Raw genomic sequence first — 22,303 nt, 5'->3', positions numbered from 1 at the left:
TAGTGCCATGATGCTCTTCTACTTCCCTCCTGGAAGTTCTCGATCTGACTCCCTCTGAGTCTTGGTTTCCCTCCTGGAAATCCTCCAGCCGATGTCGAGATGCCCCCTACTCTGATCGTCGTCGAGATGCCCCCTACTCTGATCGTCTGTGCAACCACACCACTGATCCGGGTTTCTCGGCTAGAAACCCTCTGTAGCAACTCCCTCTTCTTGGCCTTGCTTTGTCAGGTACTGTTCTGACTACAGTACCTCACCAGCTCCACTCTGCAATATTCCCACAACCTTCTAAACCCTAGCAACCTAAAGATGAGAGCTCCTAGGCTCTACACAATCCCGGACACCAGCAACCCGACCTCCTCAGCCAACTGTGTCAGCCCTCCTAGCTTTTGCGTGAGGCTCCCTTTGCCTTCCTTAGCCTTTGCGCTGCCTCTTCTTGGTTCACCCTTGATGACGCAGGCATTGCGTCACCCTTCTCTTGTCGCTACTCTGCTAGAAACAACTTCTGTCACCTTGGGACAACTGTTTTCTGCTGCTATTGCTCCGCTCGGATGATGTCCTCAGTTCTCCTATGATTTGCAATCACGCTCTGTACCATGTTGAGGTTTCTAAGTTTTCTTAGTTAGAAACCCTCCCTGCACTTTATCTGATTTATTCCTACCTGCTTGTTCCGTTACTTAACAAGTTATTTATAATGTAAATACTGAAAATAAACACTAGTGCATGCTCAACATATTACAGATCAACAATTGAAGGAAACAGGAACAATCACACCAAATGACACCGTTATTTTTGGACCAATGTCCTCGGAAAAACCCATTGTGGGAAAACCGATGCAACTATTTGAGGGTTTTCTTATTAAGCAATATCAGAGTACAATCTAGGTGCCGAAACTGGCCTATCCAACAGAGAATTTCCTTGGCAGTAATACCTCTCAGTTTGAGACAAATCTCCTGGCTGAAACCTCGGATAATCCTTTTGGCAGCTCCTCAGCTCCAATTTGCCCCAGAAACCCCAACGTCTGCCTTGTTGCACTGGTTCAGCCCCTCTCTGCCCAGCACTGGCCCTGCGTCACCCCGGATGGGTCTGTGTCAGCCTTAGGAAGGCTTGAATCAGCCTTCTCGCTCTCTGTGTCAGCAATGCTGACCTCTCTGAAGCTCTGCGCAACTCCCGACTACCTCTGCGTGAGCTCTGGCTGCTATTGCGTCACTCTCCCCAGCTACTGCGCTGCTCTCCCGACACTATCTCTGCCTCTCTGTCTCTCTGTACTCAATGCCCCTTAGCTGCAACTCCGATCACTGATTCTATCTCTTTTAACAAACCCCTTTCTAGAGAATAGAATCACTGATCATTCTGGTGTATTCTCCAAGTGACCCTCAAGCCTCCTCTTATACTTTTCTCATTGACATATCAACGGTCGAGATTAAGGGCCTAATCAACGACTAAGATTAGATCTGGCTTGATCCATGTCTTTTGGACCATTCTAATACAGTTTCATATTAATACACATTAATATTTTATTTTATCTAAGTTTAGACTTAGGGACTCCATTAAAAATATTAATTATTTTAATATCTCATGAACTGTTTAGAATTTGCCCAAACCCTTTCTGGGTATTGGAGATCTCATGTGCCCCAACCTCTCCACCAAATTTCGTGGCTAGAGCACATCCGATGCTACCCCAAATCAACAATTGACCGCATGGTCCCCAAGGAGAGTGATCAACTAGAGATACACCGACAGATCACTTGTTTCAGTAGAGCCACAAGTACCTTTGGCAAGAACCTAACAAGGATTGCAAGTGAAGCATATGAGCCAAGTAAACAAAAATTTCAATTTTCAAATTCTTATTTTGTTAAATTTTTTATAATTTGAAAGTTGAATATAATTTGTTGAGCTAACTCATTACACAACCATGTTTTTTGCAACACAATGGTGGGAGGCTTTTGGTAGCCATTGTCCTCAATTGCAGAAGTTTGCAATCCATATTTTGAGTCAAACTTGCAGTGCTACTGGGTGCGAGCGTAATCGGTCTGTCTTTGAGAGGATTCACACGAAGAAGAGAAACCGTTTGGAACAAAAACAGTTAAATGATCAAGTCTATGCCCAATACAACCGCCGACTAAGACGCAACCAATTGTTGAACAAAAGGCCTGATCCAGATCCCATTGTGCTAGAAGATATTGATCCAGCATCAGATTGGGTAGTGGAGAGTCATCCAACAAAGTTTGATTCTGATGAGGATCTTGGTCTTGATTTGGATTTACAGATGGAGCCATTAGTTGAACATAATGTTTAGTTGAATGCAGATCACTTATACCAGGCCCAGCGCCAAGTCCCAGTTGCAGTCCCTTCCTCTACTTAGCCATGATGAAAGCGCATATCTCGTCTATCTCAGTGTGCAGCTACTGCGCCTGCTAGTGCTACTACTTCTACAGTTGGAGTTGGAGATGGTGATGAGGAGGAGGAGGAGCGATGGGTTTCCTTGTTTGATTCTGATTCATAGTCTGAGCCAAATGATATTGGCTTCTCTAGCAATAGCCAATAGTACTGGTGACTACATTGACTAGTGATGTTTTACAATTTACTTTTGTTGTAGAGGCCATTTAGAGCTGCCTTGGTTACGTGTTTTTGTTTTGATCTCTATATCATGTATGTATTGGACAGTGCACTGGGTGCCATTTTGATATAATGGATATATTCATGAGCCTACTTTGATCATATGTTCTCTTGTCTCTATATTCTAATGCTTTGTGTTTGGAAACATGAATGAAAATCTTTAAAATTATGTTTTTTCATAAAATAATAAATATTTAATGTATTTTTTACAACGACTGAGTCATTGAAATCAAACTGGCTGAGTCGATACCGAGTTAGAGTCAAAGTCGGAGTCAACCTTCGGTTTGTTCCGAATTCGAGTCGGAGTTTTAAAACATTGGTCACAAGCACATGACAGAGAGATCTCGGCTGCAGTCGCTCGCTACCAGGCTCATCCGTGTGACTGAAGCATCCCAGTCGCATGCACAACTCGTCCTCCATGCGACCGGCATCTATGGTTTCAAAATCTCAATTGCAGAATGCAGTCGCTAGCTTGTAGGCTCCAGAGAGCGGCTGGAAGCTTCCTAGTCGCATGCATGACTCCTTTGTGCGATCGAGACCTAAATGATGAAAGTTCGGTTGTCTGAAGATTTTGCTCAGTGACCACAGTGTTCGTTAGTTGACTGCAGATAGTAAGAGTACATTACAAACTTCATAATCAGGGTTTTGAGGATAAGCATCATTGTTAATTTAAGGTATGTTCTATTCTAGGGCAATTTATTTAAATTTTCACAGTTAGCAATCATATCAGCATTAAAGTAAACTGCAGATAGAACATAAATATAAATCGCAGAAGACAAGCCAAGACAAGAGGACACAGGATGTGGCGCTAGCCAGGGACAAACCCCACAATGTGGGGAAACCCTTGATCAATTCTTCTTTTGTGTTCTTCAAAGTTCAGCAGAGAAAGAGAGAGAGGGAGATATTACATTTACAACAGAAGTCAACACTTTGACTTATCCAGATCTAGCATAGATCATTTCGTATAACGATAAGATCAGTTGAAGACATTCTGCTTCAACTGATTCTCCAAGGTGACTCCTTCACCTATCATCGTGCTGCATCTGGTTCTCTTGCTTGACCACTGCATACTGCACCATGCTGCACTAATCATGATTATCATCATGCTGCCCATGTCTATGATCTTATCCATCATCATGCTGCCCATACTAATGTGCATCATCATCATGCTGCTGTTCTAATACATGGCATTCTATCACTGCTGTTCATTGTGATAGGGCTGCTACAGGTATGCCATTCTATCACTGCTGTTTATCATGTTGCCCATTTTCATGCTGCCCTTTGACGTTGGCTATGGCCTGTGGCAGCAAGATAGGCTTACGGTCTTACACCAAACAACTTCCAATAACCATCAACGCAGCAGTGTAATATGCTGCAGCTCCTTTCCCTTGCAAGCAGTGCTTGACCCAAGCCTAGGAACACTCTATCTCTGTGCTGTTACCTTCAGCAATTCATGTTTGTTTCAGGCTTCTTCTAGCTATGTTATGACTCATTTTGCTACAGCTGAAGGTTCTCCTTTGCTCTGAATTTGGGCTTGTTATATCTGCGGCCAGGTCTTCTTTAGTTGCGGCTAAGGGTCACTTCTAGACTGCGGTTTAGGAGCCTCCTTATGATAACTGATTAGGGCTTTGTTGATGTGGATATAAGAGCCTCCTCTGCGCCGTATCAGTCCTCCATTTGCTACGCGTTAGGCTTCTCCTTAACCACGAATTAAAGTCTCCTTTTGCTGCATCTAAGAGTCTCCTTGGACAATGGATTAGGGCATTACTTGTTAGCAGATTAGGGAATCATGTTGACTGTTTATTGGAACTACTTTGGGCAGAGGATAGGAGCTTTCCCTTGACCTGCAGCTAGGGCACATTTGACCTGCGGCTAGGGTAACGTATAGCAGCTAGGGCAACATACAACAGTTAGGGCAACGTACAACAGTTAGGGCATCATACAAGGCTAGCGTATTCTTCTTAGTGTCCCTCCTTCACCAAAAACCCAAGACGTGGAGAGGAGGAGATCACATGAAGAATGTGTCCTTCCAAATGACATCAAATCCTCTTCTATTTATACCAAAAACGTATAGGTTGAATAGACATGATGTTTGGGCTTCTTGAGCCTGCATAAGTCGCTGGTCAGCTTGATAATAATTCTATAATCAATATAAATTCATATCTCCATAAATACTTAACGGAATCGGATGATCTTTAGATCAATCCTACACCTCTTGACGAGAGGGATCCAATAAAAATATCAGCTGCCGCAAATAAGCTGACCCAGATGGAGTTTGGCCCTAGTTGCCAATTTTAACACTCCCTCTCAACTAGGGAGAACTCCATCCGCTGATCCATATGTCCAACTGTACTATCTGCCATCAGTGCCCTGCATTGCTCTGCCCAGCTCTGCTCAGCTCTGTTGGCTTTGCTTTGCTTTGCTCAGCTCAGCTCTGCTGGTTCTGTTCTGCTTTGCTCAGCTTTGCTGGCTCTGCTCAGCTCTGCTGGCTCTGCTAGCTCAGCTCTGCTAGCTCAGCTCTGCTTTGCTCACCTCCAGCTGTCTCTGCTCTGCTCAACTTAGCTTTGCTGAACTATGAAGAAGAAGAATTGATCGAGAATGTCTCATACCATTCTCCACTGGTCCCAGACCAGTCTCAGAGTGCGTACCACTGGTCCTAGACCAGTCTCAACCGACCCAAAGTCAGCGTCATAATGGGTACCACTCCTACCACTGGTCCTAGACCAATCCTCCACTGACCTGAAGTCAGTCTCAGAGTATGTACCACTGGTCCCAGACCAGTCTCAACCAACCTGAAGTTAACGTCATAGTAGGTACAACTCCTACCATTGGTCCCAGACCAGTCCTCCATTGACCCAAAGTCAGTCTCAGAGTATGTACCACTGGTCCCAGACCAGTCTCAACTGATCCGAAGTTAGCGTCATAGTAGGTACAACTCCTACCACTGGTCCCAGACCAGTATCATTGATCCTAGATCAATGAAGGTCATCCTAGCATAGGAAGTATGGTAGATACAACGATGTGTCCATCGGTACTACTATGGTCCCTATCCTCATTTCCCTGCTCATTGATCAGATGAGAGGTACTTCCCATGAGTCCTAGACTGCATGAGTACGATGCCTCGACAAGAGAACTTAATCAATCCTATCCTCACTGGAGAACTAATCATCCTGCTACACAATCGCCATGGAGAACACATCATCCAGGCCACATAGGAGAGTTAATCATCCTGCTACATAGTCATCATGGAGAACACATCATCTAGACGTCACAGGAGAACTAATCATCCTGCTACATAGTCGTCATGGAGAACACATCATCCAGACCTCACAGGAGAACTAATCATCCTGCTACACAATCGTCATGGAGAACACATCATCCAGATCTCACAGGAGAACTAATTATCTTGCTACACAGGAGACTGAATCATCCTGTCCCACAAGAGAGCAAATCATATTGACCCACAAGAGAGTGAATCATCTTGTTCATAGGAGAGCGAATCATCCTGTCCACAGGAGAGCGAATCATCCTGTCCCACAAGAGAGCGAATCATCTTGTCCCAGTACGCACCACTAGGGGAGGGTGAGTCACCCCGTGGTCGTATGTTGCTCCAGTAAGAACCGTAAGTCCCCAGAGCTCCCAGTGCTCAATGTATGCAACATGCAGGACCCTTTTACAAGGGTCTCTCGACGACTCCAAGTCGTTTGGGAAAAATCACAAATTTGATCTTTCCCCGGGGCTCTGACAAAGTGTAGCGATCTGTACATCATCTCAGTGCAATGGAGCCTCCTTGCTCATCGACTTACCATATCCCAAATAAGGAATATCTGATGTCTATCTGCTGGAGCAATCATTGAATATGAGATTCCTCAATAATCGAATTCCACCTTGGTTGTCATAGGGAATCACAGTGTTATTCCCAGGCCACATAGGAGAGTTAATCATCCTGCTACATAGTCATCATGGAGAACACATCATCTAGACGTCACGGGAGAACTAATCATCCCGCTACATAGTCGTCATGGAGAACACACCATCCAGACCTCACAGGAGAACTAATCATCCTGCTACACAATCGTCATGGAGAACACATCATCCAGATCTCACAGGAGAACTAATTATCTTGCTACACAGGAGACTGAATTATCCTGTCCCACAAGAGAGCAAATCATATTGACCCACAAGAGAGCGAATCATCCTGTCCACAGGAGAGCGAATCATCCTGTCCCACAAGAGAGCGAATCATCTTGTCCCAGTACGCACCACTAGGGGAGGGTGAGTCACCCCGTGGTCGTATGTTGCTCCAGTAAGAACCGTAAGTCCCCAGAGCTCCCAGTGCTCAATGTATGCAACATGCAGGACCCTTTTACAAGGGTCTCTCGACGACTCCAAGTCGTTTGGGAAAAATCACAAATTTGATCTTTCCCCGGGGCTCTGACAAAGTGTAGCGACCTGTACATCATCTCAGTGCAATGGAGCCTCCTTGCTCATCGACTTACCATATCCCAAATAAGGAATATCTGATGTCTATCTGCTGGAGCAATCATTGAATATGAGATTCCTCAATAATCGAATACCACCTCTGGTTGTCACAGGGAATCACAGTGTTATTCATCATGTGTACTCATTGAAGAGTTTCCACAACCAGACAACTTCATACGAGGTCATACTTGTAGTTATGTATCCAGTCTCGGCGGTACTTATAACAACCGACTTCTGCTTCCTGCTCATCCATGATATCGAAGCAGAATCCAAAGAGAACCAACACTGAAAAGTGCTCTAGTGATCCTCCACACTGCCTGCCCAGTCAGCATTCGAATAATCATGCAGTTTTCATATTTTCAGCAGTGTATCTCAATCCATGAGAGATTGTGCCCCAAAGATATTTCAGAAGATTCTTGGCATCAATCCAGTGAGGCTCAACCAAATATGAGCTCACCATGCTATCTGCAAAACATATGTCCGGAATCCAACTCCCTCTTACTTCTGCAAATGAGAGGGTCTACACCTGTCAGAAATAGTTCGTCCGCATAAGGTGCCGGTATGAGAGGTCTATCATCCACAACCTTCGGGTAATGGTTTGGATTGGTTTCACTCCTAGTGAATCTCAGCTTCATCAAACAACTATCAGTCCTCTCATACTACGCCCAGGGTGTTTTGCTTCAAGCCATAGAGGGCTTTCTTCCACCTGTATACTTGTGTTCATGAATCTCAAACTCCACGGGTTGTTCCAAACCTGTGGACCTACTACATGAGGGGAATGGTCCCCTTGTAAGATTTTCCTTTGGTACATCTTAGACATGTACCTTCATGCTCTTTTTGAATTCAGGCATCCCGGTCACCATCTGACTCATAGACCTCCGGTGCTGAGTCAATGGTCATGGTCCCCAGTGGACTTGATACAACCCTGAACTCTAAAACATCTTTGAAAAATCTATTTTCAAACACGTACCTTTCCATCGATGAGTGCCACCCTAAAACCTTAAACTTCCATTTCCGAGATGGACACCAGGTTCTTCTTGCGATCAGGTACATAAAAGTGATTCTGGGGTTCCTTGCTTTCTTTGAAGAGTCGACCATTTCCTTGATGACCTGCATTATTACTCATTCCTTAGATCATTGAAGATGTCCTTGGAATGATTGTTATCTTCATCATGAGATGTGTCTCTGCCATTCAGACGCTCCTTCGCATAATGGCCGAACTTATTGCAACCAAGGCATCCGCCTTTCCTTCCACCCTTAGATCCGAACTTCCCAATGAAGTGATCTTTATATGGGCCATCAGAAACTTCCGCTATGCCATTCTGATAATATGCTCTGCTTCGACTTCACCCTTTGTGAACTTAGAAGAGAGATGTGGAACCCATTGATCCTTGTCCCTATTGTCTTTGGTGATTGCTCTTTCACTCTTGCTTGGGCATTGTCTTCACCTCAGCTTTGATACCATGTTAATTTTAGGTATGTTCTATGCTAGAGAAATTTATTTAAATTTTCATAGTTAGCAATCACATCAGCATTAAAGTAAATTGCAGATAGAACATAAATATAAATCGCAGAAGACAAGCCAAGACAAGAGGACACAGGATGTGGCGCTAGCTAGGGACAAACCCCACAATGTGGGGAAACCCTTGATCAATTCCTCTTTTGTGTTCTTCAAAGTTCAGCAGAGAAAGAGAGAGAGGGAGATAGTACATTTACAACAGAAGTCAACACTTTGACTTATCCAGATCTAGCATAGATCATTTCGTATAACGATGAGATCAGTTGAAGACATTCTGCTTCAACTGATTCTCCAAGGTGACTCCTTCACCTATCATCGTGCTGCATTTGGTTCTCTTGCTGTACCACTGCATACTGCACCATGCTGCACTAATCATGATTATCATCATGCTGCCCATGTCCATGATCTTATCCATCATCATGCTGCCCATACTAATGTGCATCATCATCATGCTGCTGTTCTAACAGATGGCATTCTATCACTGCTGTTCATTGTGATAGGGCTGCTACAGGTATGCCATTCTATCACTGCTGTTTATCATGCTGCCCATTATCATGCTGCCCTTTGACGTTGGCTATGGCCTGTGGCAGCAAGATAGGCTTACGGTCTTCCACCAAACAACTTCCAATAACCATCAACGCAGCAGTGTAATATGCTGCAGCTCCTTTCCCTTGCAAACAGTCCTTGACCCAAGCCTAGGAACAACCTCTATCTCTGTGCTGTTACCTTCAGCAATTCATGCTTGTTTCAGGCTTCTTCTTGCTGTGTTATGACTCATTTTGCTGCGGCTGAAGGTCTCTCCTTAGCTGTGAATTTGGGCTTGTTATATCTGCGGCCAGGTCTTCTTTAGCTGCGGCTAAGGGTCACTTCTAGACTGCAGTTTAGGAGCCTCCTTATGATAACGGATTAGGGCTTTGTTGATGCAGATATAAGAGCCTCCTCTGCTGCGTATCAGTCCTCCATTTACTGCGGGTTAGGCCTCTCCTTAACCACGAATTAAAGTCTCCTTTTGCTGCATCTAAGAGTCTCCTTGGACAGTGGATTAGGGCATTACTTGTCAGCAGATTAGGGCATCATGTTAACTGTTTATTGGAACTCCTTTGGGCAGAGGATAGGAGCCTTCCCTTGACCTGCGGCTAGGGCACATCTGACCTGCGGCTAGGGTAGCGTACAGCAGCTAGGGCAACGTATAGCAGTTAGGGCAACGTACAGCAATTAGGGCATCATACAAGGCCAGCGTATTCTTCTTAGTGTCCCTCCTTCACCAAAAACCCAAGACGTGGAGAGGAGGAGATCACATGAAGAATGTGTCTTCCAAATGACATCAAATCCTCTTCTATTTATACCAAAAACGTATAGGTTGAATAGACATGACGTTTGGGCTTCTTGAGCCTACATAAGTTGCTGGTTGGCTTGATAATAATTCCATAATCAAAATAAATTCATATCTCCATAAATATTTATCGGAATTGGATGATCTTTAGATCAATCCTACACCTCTCGACAAGAGGGATCCAATAAAAATATCAGCGGCCACAAATAAGCTGACCCACATGGAGTTTGGCCCTAGTTGCAAATTTTAACAGTTGTTGGGTTCATTTCATGGATGTTGTAGTTGTTTTGCTAGATAGTTGTATGAATGAAGACATGGATCATTGTACTCTATTTTGCTAAATCATTCATTGATAATTTAATAAGAAGAAGAATTTGAAAGGGTTTTCCCCAAAGTGGGTTTTGCCTTAGTCTCCGACCAATCTTGTTGTCTCTATGTGTGAATGCTTTTCTTCTATTTTTCCTTTATGTTCCGCTGCATTGATGATGATGATATTGTTCTTTATATATAGTTGCATATGCTATTGAATAATGTTATGATGTTATGGGGTGAATGTAATGTGCTAATGAAGAAATGCAATTATCAAAGTAAAGAACAATATAGCCCTAAGAAAAATTAACAATTTGTCCTCGAAATCTCATTGGATGTTAATCATTTCCTTGACCTATCTTTTCCTTGTTTGACCTAAGGTATCTTATTCCTCTTTTGATCTTGCAAACCCTAGGCCTTGCTTAGATGCCTCTAGGTCTCTCTTGTGGTCCCAAGGTTTATATGATCACTATCTCACAAAACCCTAAGAGAGGTCCTTTATTCCCTTAGGAAGCCTTAATCTAGGAGCATCTTTTGTATTGAGTATCCCTTCCTCCTAGGTCTAGGCCTCCTCGCACACCTTTCATGGGGAGCCATTATCTTGCTTTTGAAGCAACCAAGGCATTACTGGAGTCTTTCCTTTGAATGGGATTTGGAAATCACACCATACCTCGTCATTGATCCTATTATTCTAGTGATTTCCTTCATACCGAGACTCCTCCCATTAGTGAAAGTACGTAAAGTGCAGGGGACATTAACTAAGGTGATAGTGGGTCCTTGCCTCATTGTTGTCATTAGGTCTAGTAGTTGTCCCTTTAGTACCCCTGCTAGATTGTGTGGCAACAAGATTATAAGAGCAGGTCGATGGGGATGAAGGAGACACACTTGAGCATAGCAATGAGACATAGGGAGAGCGAGTTCCTTGGCAGATCGAGTTATCTAGTTGCTGAAATTGACCAAGGAATAAGAGTTTGAGCTAGAAGGAAAGCAGGAGTGAGATTGAGGGAGCAACAACAGAGTATTCCAACAGAGATTCCCAGCAGCAAAGTAGGGAGGCTGAAATATCTCTACAGGAAGCTCGAATAGCTAGAAACCTAGTGTGGGTAGCCGAAAGAGGGTTTGCAGTGTTGTCGGAGTTCAGATCGAGCTTCGGAAGGCCAAGCGAATTTCTTCTAGTAGCAGAGGGAAACATGACAACTCACTTGGAGCCACCTAGCAGGATGTACAATCTTCCCATGCTAGGCAGTGCGAATTCCTGGAGGCCGAGTTTCTCAGCGGGGTTTGAGGAGGCAGGAGGAGGCCAAGATAATTTGCAAAAGGGAGGAATTTTTCTCCAAATTATTTTGCTGAGATTATTTTCATATCATGCTCTTTATATATATATATATATATACACACACAACTGCATAAACCTTTGGCATCTAGGCCCCTTCTCATGGGATCATGAAGCATGAACCTTTTTGGGGTACATGTAACAGCCAACCCCAAAGAGAGGATAACAAACACTAGAATAGATGGAGTAAGTTAAGTATGGAAAGACATGGTCACGTTACCCTTATCAATGTCCCTCATTAGTACCCAAGGATAATGAAAACTGGACTAGATGGAGTATGTTAAGTATGGAAAGACATGTGCACGTTACCCTTATCAAGGCTCCCCATTAGTACCCCTCTCCCAAACAGTGGCAACACTTGACTAGGAAAATGATGATGACCACCAAGGTGAAACAAGGCAAAAGGCATAACTTCCAAGCATCATGATTGATTATTTGATTCAGCCCTTGATCCCTACTTTCATGCCAAGTACATTAAATGTAAACACTTAGTATGGAGCAATAGACAAACGTACCTCATTTGTGTCGGGAACCATCATCAATAAATGAGTGAACTGAGCATGATATAAGAGGCATCTGTGGACTACAGTATCTGGGGAATGCTGAATGTCATCACTGGGACCATTGTCTGTAATGCGGATCATTGAAGAAAAACCTTCTATAATTACCCCTAGAAATGAGGGGGTAATGATATAAACTGAAGATGATGTAAATGCCAATATTGAAGGATTACCCTTGACAAATTGTAGCCTGAAGATGGCACAAAAACAGATGTCAGATGGCAACCCTTAAATATTATCATACTGTATTTTGAAGATAGAGCAAAAGCAGATGTCAGAGCTTAATACGATAGGGGCACCACAGATCCTGTGGTTATAACTGATGCTGTAGGTTAGGAAAGTGGAACGAGACATATTCTGTCTAGTCTATATTTCATTTGCTCAGTACTGAAGAGGTTCGTAATTTTCTTATGGTTCTCTGCTTAACTTAAAAAGTCCATGTAGAATTCATTAATAAATAGTAAATCTCCATCCTTATTTCTGTATGCCTCCTCTAATTCCAGAATTTATTGTATTTTTGCGTGTAGAGTGGGTGAAGTTGGCAAAACTTCTATTAATTTTATTTACTAATTATCATTTATTCATTTTAGCATTTGTCATCTATCCTTTTAGTTTATTAATTTATGTGTACTTAAGTTGGCTGGGATTGCGTTGTGGAGCATTGATTTGTTATTTGTCCATTAAATATATCATTGCATGAGGTCAGATTTACATTGTTGGGGTATGTGTTAGTAATTATCTATGGGCAATGCATTCTACTATTTGTTAATGTGTTCTTCAATGTATCTTCAAGATAGAATGCAATGTTTCGGTAAAGGTAGTATTATAATTTATTTCTTTATCTGTCTGTGATCCTTTTGTAATTTCTTACTTGTCTGCTCTATCCAAATACTTTTAATCTTTTAGCTTACACACTTCTTCAATATTATTTTAACTTTGGTTTGCTTTTGGCAGTTTCAATACTTTCTGAAGGACCCTATTAAATATGATGTAAAATACCAGGTAACTTATCCATCTAATGCTACTTTTACCAGTATATTTGTTTGTATAATTATTATGTTGAATGATCAGCTGCCACTCTTATAAGGGTTATTTTAAAACAAATACTTCTTTCTTTCCCGTTCAGGCTAGCGCACAACCTTTTCTTGTTTTTGGGTTGCTTTGCACAGCTCTGGCAACCAGTCATTGATACAAAGAATTTGCTGTATAAATAGGTAGACATTACATTTATTGTGTATTTAAGATTATCTTTATGATTCACTTTATTTCAAGGTTATATGCATAAGAATGCCACTGAAGTATACTGAGTCTGCGCAAAGTGAATTTGTGATCACTGCAGGCCTAATCGAGGACACACATACCGATGCAAGATCGGTGGCAAGCTTTTCAATCCTTGTGGCAGTTGAAACTAGTAATTGCAGCAGCCCAACTACTTCTGTTCATTGCTGATAAAAAAAGTTTAACAATTCACTGTGGTCTGCAGGGGTCAGTTTTAGTCTGTAGTTTACTTTTAGCTGCCCCACAAGAAAGGACTATCATAAAGGAATTATTACAAGAAAACATAGAGTAAAACGTGTTAATGTACACTAGGAGCAATTATATTTATGTGTTTTGTGGCAATGTATCTTGTAGAAGCATTGTAGTGATAGATATGGACTTCACCATTTGCTTGTACTGTATCTTGTAGAAGCATTTTAGTGATAGATATTAACTTCCACTATTTTCTTGTAAGAATTTGTATGTGAACGTTAATGGGTTGCTTTTTGGGCAGGTTAACCCTCTATGTAATTACAAAGGTATCGTTGATAGGATATCAAGGGATAATGAAATCTTTTAGTCTTAAGGATGTATTATTGTTGATGCAAAATCTCTGTATGGTGAGTGACTGCAAAAAATACTTTCTTCAGTGTAGAATATTAAGTGTTACCATTTCTCTGTTTTTTTTTCCAAGAATTGCTGTGTTTGGTTCTCTTTCTTGTGCATCTTGGCAAGAAGTCGACAAATAATCATGCGGAAAAGGTTTAACTTATGCTTTTAAGGAAAATTTTTCCTTATTTTATAGGAAGGACAACTCAACCTAAAATTCCCTTCTAGATAAGGTAAAAAGTTATGAATTTCACAAGTTAATGAAAAGGTGAATTAGGGAACCTCCGTTCTTTTATAAACTTGGAAAACAATTTTTTTTCATAGGGGAAGATTATTAAGAGCGTTAAATAAGGGCATTCTTTCTCCATCTTATAACTCCTGCATTTTGAAAGTTATACTCGTTTAGATTTCACTGTGGAATTTGTTAGCTTTTGTAGCATCGGATGTGTTCTCGTCACAAAACTTTGTGGAGAGGCTAGAATACATGAGATCTCCATAACCCAGAAATCGTTTTTGGAAATTCCACCTAGAGATGACTTAATTAGATTATTGACCTATTTTTTAATGTTTCCTAAGTCAAAACTTAGAAAAATTGGTTAATTAATCAAAATTAATTAAGGTGAAAATCATCTAGAAATTCACACGGATTGACTCTGATATGATCTTGGCCATTGATTTGTTGAAAAATGTGTAACTAGGTTCGGTCTTCATAAATATGAAATGTACTTTTGACTCTTGTATATTGTAAAATGCAAGAAAATCATTATTATTATTTTTGGAGCATGGGTTTCATGCTCAAGTTATTTTAGTTTAAAGGTCAAGCACCCATTGAGTGCTTCTAGGGTTTGTCCTAGGTCAAGAAGTCAAAAGAGTCATTGTCATGAGTTAAAGACCCCATCAGGGACATTGCAACTTGTAAAGAAAATTATTTTTGTCATTAAACGTGTCAAAATACCCTTCAAGACCAAGTTGTCTTGGCCGCTGGGAAGTCGACCTAATTTGAGGAGCCATGTCCACCTTAAGAAGCCTATATAAAGGAGGAAACTCGACCTCCTTGGAACACATTCATCACTCACTCATTCAAGCGAAGGAGGAAGAAGAAGAAGGCAGTGAAGGAGGAAGAAGATGAAGAAAACTTGTTTTTGGGCTATTTCTCTCTCACACATGCAAAGGAAGGCTAGAGTTTCTATTGTTGGTCTAGGGTTTCCCTTTGCACGTTCGATCTTGAAGAAGGAAGAGAAAGAAGGTCAGCGAAGGTCACATTAGGCCATCCTCAAGCACTAGAAGAAGGAGAAAGCCAAGTGAAGGTTTGAAGAAGCCTTGGGAGGCCAGAATAAGCTCACACGTGTGGCAACAACTGCGGTAGTGAGGGCCAAAAATTTTAGACTTGCAGTAGAGGCTGAAATTCTGAAGCTGGGGGTCAAAGTTGTGCTACTGGAAGAGATTTGACTGGGTTTGACTTGGACAAAGGAAGCACATCATCCAGAAGGGTTGGACTTGGTCTTGGAGGGTATTGGTCTTGGTGTAGAAGTCTTGGAATTCGTCAATTGAAGAATCTATAAGAAGAGAAGAGATTTGCAGGTTTTCCTCTCAAGTGGAGAGGTTTTTGCCCTGGCTTGCAGCCTACATTCTGTGTTCTTGTGTACTATTGTTCTTCTTGTTTTGGTAGTTGTTTGATGATATACAAACATAATAATAAGTAAAGAAGCTAATAAGTAAGAAAAAGTAAAAATATGTCACAAGAAGTTATCAAGAAAAGAGAAATCACTCTAATCATTGCCCTATAGATTTCTCAACATGGTTTCAGAGCTAAGGTTGCCTAAGAGCATTATGAAGATCTCTATTACATTGAAGAAGTTTTCAAAGAAGTGTTCAAAGGTAGCAAGCCATCTCAAGAATAACTTCAAAGAAGTATGGAATATTCTATTTACTCCAAAGAAGTAAGTGATCAAGACAAAGAATGAGGGACTCTTCTCAGCGTTCATTGGCACATTTCAAGATGGGAGCGTTTGGGTGATTGATAGTGGAGCCTCAAGACATATTACCGACCATCACAAGCAACTAAAAACTCCGTCAAAAGGAAATTACTCTTACTTCGTAGAGCTTGGTGATCATAAGAGCTATCCTATGAGAGGGATTGGATCAACCTCACTAGAGCTAGAGAATGGAGGAAATATTCATCTCAACAACATCCTATTTGTTCCAAGTTTGCATAAGAATTTACTTTCCATTTCAAGTTTAGAAGATAAAGGTGATAGAGTGGCTTTTATTGATGGAAAAGTTGAGTATGGGGTAAAAATGCAAGCATAGAAAATGCTAGAATGATTGCGATTCATGAAGGAAGACTTTGCAGGTTGCTAACTCCCCTTGCTCAAGCTTTAGTTCACATTGAAATCAGCTCATGTGAACTTTGGCATAGAAGATTTGGTCATCTCCATTTCAAAATCCTTCCAACCCTAAATTCAATAGTAGATGGAATCCCCGAACTGAAAAAAGATCACGAAGGAGTATGCAAGGGATGTGCATAAGGTAAGAACACCAAGAGACCATTTGGAAGCAATGCTTCAAGGTCAAAATAAATCTTGGATCTTATTCATTCCAATGTTTGTGGTCCTATGACTCCTAAATCTCTTGGAGGTCATCTATATCATGTCACATTTATAGATGACCATTCAAGGAAAAATTGGGTTTACTTAATGAAATCTAAGGATGAAGTATTTACCAAATTTCAAGATTTCAAAGCTGAAGTAGAGAACCTTACATAAAGAAGAATCAAGATATTAAGATCTGATAATGGAGGAGAATACACATCCAAGGAAATTATAGCCTTTTGTAAGGAGTTTAGGATTAAGAGAGAGTTGATAGTCCCATATAATCCCGAACAAAATGGAGTTATAGAACGAAAGAATTAGTCCATTAAAGAAAGTGTAAAAGCTATGCCACATGATCAAGATTTACTGAAATTTCTGTGGGGTGAAGCTACAAAGAAAACTGTATACATACAAAATCAAATTCCCCACAGGTCACTAGATAATAAGACTCCTGAAAAAGTATTCACTGGGAAGTAACCAACCATGGATCATCTCCGAAATTTTGGTTGTCATGTCTATATTCATATGCCCAAGGACAAGAGAAAGAAGTTGGATCCATCAGGAATTAAGGGAACATTTGTTGGCTACAATAATTCTTCTAAGGCCTATAGGATCTACATAAAGGAAGGATATCGAATAAAAGTCAGTTGAGATGTGATATTTGACGAAAATATTGCATTCAATAAATCAAAGGATCTCCCTGTTGACCACTACCGGTCAACTACCCATGCAGTACACCCCCTCTTTTCTTGGCAGAAAGGGGTAACACCTGAACGACGTGTCCGTGCCAACCTACAGTCATCAGCATCTTGATCAGTTTAATTGTAAACCCAGTCTGCATGTATGAAATGTAAATAATCTTAGCAGATCAGAGTCATGTATGTAAAGTTGCCTAGGTGGACCTAACTTTCTAATGATAATCTACGTCCCGGAAGGTTTTTCGTCTCACCGATCTACGATCGGCAGAGTTTTCCTTCAGCCTGACCCCAAAGCCGGGATGCATTTTGTTATTAGAACTTTAGGAGAATCGTAGTGTGTTAATCTGCTAGATTATAGTTGTGTCGCAGAACTGGGTGGTTTATGAGGGTCTATGTTAAGTGGGTTTGTCCCCTTAAGATGTAAATTGTAAAAGTCATGATGTAATGTGTCTTGAGGGTTGAAAAATGTTTTAAATCCCCTCATGAGTCGTAAGTCCTAGGTCCTAGGTCCTAGGTGATGTTTCCAAAGGCTTAGTTCGATGATCCATTTGAGAAAATAAATAAAATAATAAAATAATAAAATAAATAAAAGTTAAAAAAATTAAAAAATGAAATAAATAAAAAATAATAAAAAATTATAAAATAGAGCAAAAACCCTAAAATAATAAAATAATAATATTTTAAGTGAATGCATGCAAAATATCATTTTTTAATAAATCGACGGATGAGATTAAGAGATGTCTTGATCCTCATCGACGGTTGAGATCATTTCGACATGGATCACTCGAACTAGCCGTTGGGATCATTTCTTTTAAATAGGGTGCTAGGGTTCATTTCAGATGGAATTGGATCTGTGAGTTTGGTACTGAAGAAGCTCTCTTGTAATCTGTTTTCTGGTTAATAAAAGAAGACTTTGGGGTCCAAATCTTGCTGGTGTTACTCTCTGGAAGTGCTGTGAGCTAATTTAGTTTCTGCATATTTTATTTTCAGCCACTAATAATAGCTAATTGTAGAGTATTGTGAGCACAGGTATCTTGTTCACTTGCTAGGGTTTGAGTGTTGTTAGGGTTTCTGAAGTAATGGCAGGTATCTCCATTACTTTTTGAGATCTAACAGCATTTTTGCCCTCTTTATTGATGGTTGTTTTGAGCTGTGCAGAAAAACCTTACTAAAGAAGATTGGTGGGCGTTTGGGGAAGTTCTCGGCTGAACTAGCCAACTCCCGCAAGCATTTTTTGCTGAGTCTAGTTGGATTTGATCCTGGGTCTATCATTCAGTTTATTTTTCTAATTTGCATGAGAGATTTTCTGAAGTTCTTCACAGTGAAAATATGAAATCTCTTTTCTTTAAATATTTCTGTGCTTATTGCTGAATCTGGTTGTTAAGGGGCCAAAATTTGTAAATTAATCAAGCTGATCTAGGGTTTCAAATTTTTCATTAGGGTTTTGATTTTGGTTTTATGTACATTTTTTTTTTTGGGTGATTTCATCATTTCAAGCCATCAATCCATCTCTAAAGCATTACATAGTTGCCACCATACGCGCCATTGTTTCCTTGCCATCACAAAGCCTGCAGACAACAAACCTCTGGCTAAAATCTTTATCCGCCATCAAGTTTCCTTTGGCCGATTAGCAGAAACGTGCTCAGTTTCCACATCACGTTGACAGTTGATCTGCGTATAAAGTGAAGGAAAACTCACTGTAAGCTAGCGTTTCTTCCAAATCGTAAATGCAAATGTCCTCATGATCTGCTGCGTGGCAAGGATTGGCGGTATTTTCAAACGCTCAGTCGCTGCTGCTTATGCCTTGCTCACCCCACGTCGAGAGCTGGAAATTGCAGGACATCCGTCACCGGGCAAGTCTGGAGCATTCGACAAGGGTTATGATTATCGTTCCAGTCATCAAAGTATTAAACACACATTGGATTTTCCTCATTGACATTCGCGTGGCCAGGTCGTGGTTCTTCTGGGTTACATTTCTTCAAGCGCCGTAAGTGTATCACATTAATCGTTTTACAGTATTTTGTTTAGTTACGTTTTAGTTAGTTTAAAGTTTCATTATAGTTTCGATATGGATTTTAGTTAGACTTTAGATTTAAGATTTGTTAGATTTTAATTTTTAGATTTTAAGTTTCATAACAAATCGTTTTTCTCTTTTAGAATTTTATAACATGAAAAATAAAAAAATAAAATAAAAAAGGATTCATTTATAAAAAATTTTAGGCTTTAGACTTTAGTTTAGATTTTTTATAGTATTTTTTAGTTTAGATTTTTTAGACTTTAAAAATATATATATAAAAAAAAAGGATAAAAATTCATAAAAAGCCTAAAAAATATCATTTTTATTTTTTTTAGATTTTGAGTTCAAATTAGATTTTAAAATTTTGTAAAAAATATAATTGTAAATATATATATATATATATATATATATATATATATATATATAATAAGGCCTTTTTATTTTAGTTTTAGTTTAGATTAAAAAAAAAAAAATTGAAATTTCCTTGTTTGCCAGATCCAGTTGTTTTCAGGAAAATATCATTTCAAGATTCCAAATACTGATGTGGGATAAATGTTTTAGACGAATCTGTACATGAATGATCATCTTAAAGGTTAGCTGGTATCTGGTTAATGATTTATGATTCTCATGGTTGTTGAAAGCATTCATCTCTTTTAATTACTGAATATCGTTATTGAGCTCTGGTCATTATAAGAACTCTGTGTGTTTATCAAATATCCTGCTCCTATTCCAGTCATTTGATGATGAATGATTGCTACACATCGTTTACATTTCTGAAATATTTAGTAAGTGATCACTTAAAATTTAATCTCTTAAGGCACTGGTCTTTTAACTTCAAATCCTTTTAGTGCTTTTCATATCGTGTCTCCCAACCAACTGATCGGCAGTTGGTCTTCATAATTTCGAAGGGTCTACCCCCCTTAGCCGTGGGAGACAGGCTTAAACGGAGCGATCGGGGATCAGAGTGACAGCCCCCGGTCTGAGCGTTGTCGTGTCAATCTGCGCGACAACATTTTTTGGTGCCGTTGCCGGGGATCATTTCATTCTCGGCGTTTCAACGACAATCATCCTTCTCATTTCTTATCTTTTCAGCTGGCCCGACAACGCCAATATTTTTTGGCGCCGTTGCCGGGGACAGAGTTTTTTTGTTCCTGGAGTTTCATCGACATTCATCTTCTCATCTTTCTCATCTCTCATTTGAGCTGGCAGATTCGACCTTTGGGGTTATCATTTGGATCTTTTATTGCCTTATTTTTCGTCATATCATCAGCATCTCTTCGGTGTGTTTCTTGTTTGGGTGGCGACTCCATTTTCTCATTTTTCCCAGACAAGAAGCCTTCCTCATATCTGCTTGTGATTTCTTTTTGGATCTTAGAATCAGATTCATTGTTCAAGTGGCGACTCCACTGTTTTCATCTATTGATTTTCTTGAGCAGATATCTAGTTCTATCATTCTTTTAATCCCTTATCATTCATCATGGATTATTCATTTAAACCGTGTCGTTTTACTGAACGTCTCCATGAGTTTCCGGAAGAGGCCATTTCTAAATTACCTATTTTCTCGGGTGGTGATTCAATCGCTGTTAGAAGGCATCTAGGCTTGTTTACTCGCATAATGATCATATATTGTAGACCCCCTCAGTTTAATCATGAAGATATCAAAATGCGTCTATTTGTCCTTTCTTTAGAAGATGATGCTTTGAATTGGTTTAACAATTTTCCTAAGGATTCTTTCACTTCTTTACAAGACATTGTCGAAGCTTTTAAAGATAGATATGGTTATCCAAAAAGCGTTCCTTCTGCCCCTAAAATTGTGCAAAAGAAAGAAAGTAATCTTATAAAAGGTCCAGCTGTTGAAGAAAGTTTTCAAGATCAGAATGTGTCATCCACCGGAAATATCGCAGACCAAGTTCATGATAGTGGAAAATCAGGGACAAATGACAATGAAAAGGAGCGAAAGCAAATTATGCAAGATCTAATGATGCTGGTGAAAAATATGGAGAACAATCAAAATAATTACGTTAATGATGTCAAAACTTTATGCACCCACCTGGAAAAACGTAATAGGGAGATGGAGATCATGAAAAATCAGCATACTAAAGAAATTGAGGCCATGAAGACTAATCATGAAACAGAAATTAGATTCATGCAAAGCAAAATGTCAGGCTTAGAAGAAAATATGATGACCATGAAAGCTGATCATGATAGGGAAATTGATTCCATGCAAAACAAGTTATTAACTATGGATGAAGAAATGACTATCATGACGTTCAATCATAATAATCAGTTGGCTAACATGCAAGCAAATCATAGAGAAGAAATAAATTCCATGCAGCATTGCTTGATGAACATGAAGGAAAAGAACGATAAAGTAATAAAAGACATGGAAGAACATCATGCCAGACAAATCAGTGCTACAAAGGTTGAACACTCTAGTCAGATGGATGCCATTAAAATACAAGCTCAAAAGTTTCAACAATGGTCAAAGGATAAGAGAAACCAGGGGACATCAACAGAGCAGGAGCCTTCTCATTTGTTGCAACAAGTTCCATCTTATTATGAGGAGGTCATTGATTCGATTGAAAGGTGGTTAATTGAAGGTGATCCAGATAGACTTAAAAATGATAAAGATCAGATGCAGGATAAAGAAAGACATATCACGCATACTTCATTTGATAGTTTTGAAACAAAAAGTTCCAGGTCATCAGTAATTCAACCTGCCACAAAGAAAAAGCGTAAGAGAAAGAGAATGAGAAGAAGATTTGCTGCATTAGACGGCCGTGAGCAGCTTGATTTTCGGATAGGAAAAAGTCCTACCATATGCAGAATTGGACATGGCACATCCGACAAGCAGCCGACAGATTTGCCTGAAAGCAGGCAAATGCCCAGTATACACTATATTGAACACATCTGATGCCATGGGGCATCCTTTGTATTGTATTTGTAACCCTACTCCTTGTTTTTCCGCATTTTCATTTC

General features: G+C 40.2%; 1 protein-coding gene across 2 annotated transcripts in view; it reads left to right on the top strand.

Moving 5' to 3' along the window:
- LOC149162411 (chlorophyll synthase, chloroplastic-like) overlaps window positions 1-13,995 on the top strand; it is a 200,757-nt gene extending 186,762 nt beyond the window's left edge. The window contains exons 14-16 of one of the 2 annotated variants that reach the window (XM_089437258.1): window positions 13,107-13,154; window positions 13,279-13,366; window positions 13,492-13,995. In XM_089437258.1, coding sequence (XP_089293384.1) covers window positions 13,107-13,154; window positions 13,279-13,341 — 111 coding nt within the window. In that variant the 3' untranslated portion in view covers window positions 13,342-13,366; window positions 13,492-13,995. Of the gene's footprint in view, window positions 1-13,106; window positions 13,155-13,278; window positions 13,367-13,471 lie in introns of both variants that reach the window. The other variant, XM_089437259.1, reaches the window with a different exon arrangement.
- The last annotated feature ends 8,308 nt before the right edge of the window (window positions 13,996-22,303 follow it).

This window comes from Pinus tabuliformis, chromosome 5_2, assembly GCF_031772625.1.
Source record: "Pinus tabuliformis cultivar Carrire ecotype Pingquan chromosome 5_2, CPIR1, whole genome shotgun sequence".
Lineage (NCBI taxonomy): Eukaryota > Viridiplantae > Streptophyta > Pinopsida > Pinales > Pinaceae > Pinus > Pinus tabuliformis.
The sequence above is the reverse complement of the archived record's forward strand: the minus strand, read 5'-3'. Positions and strand labels throughout refer to the sequence as shown.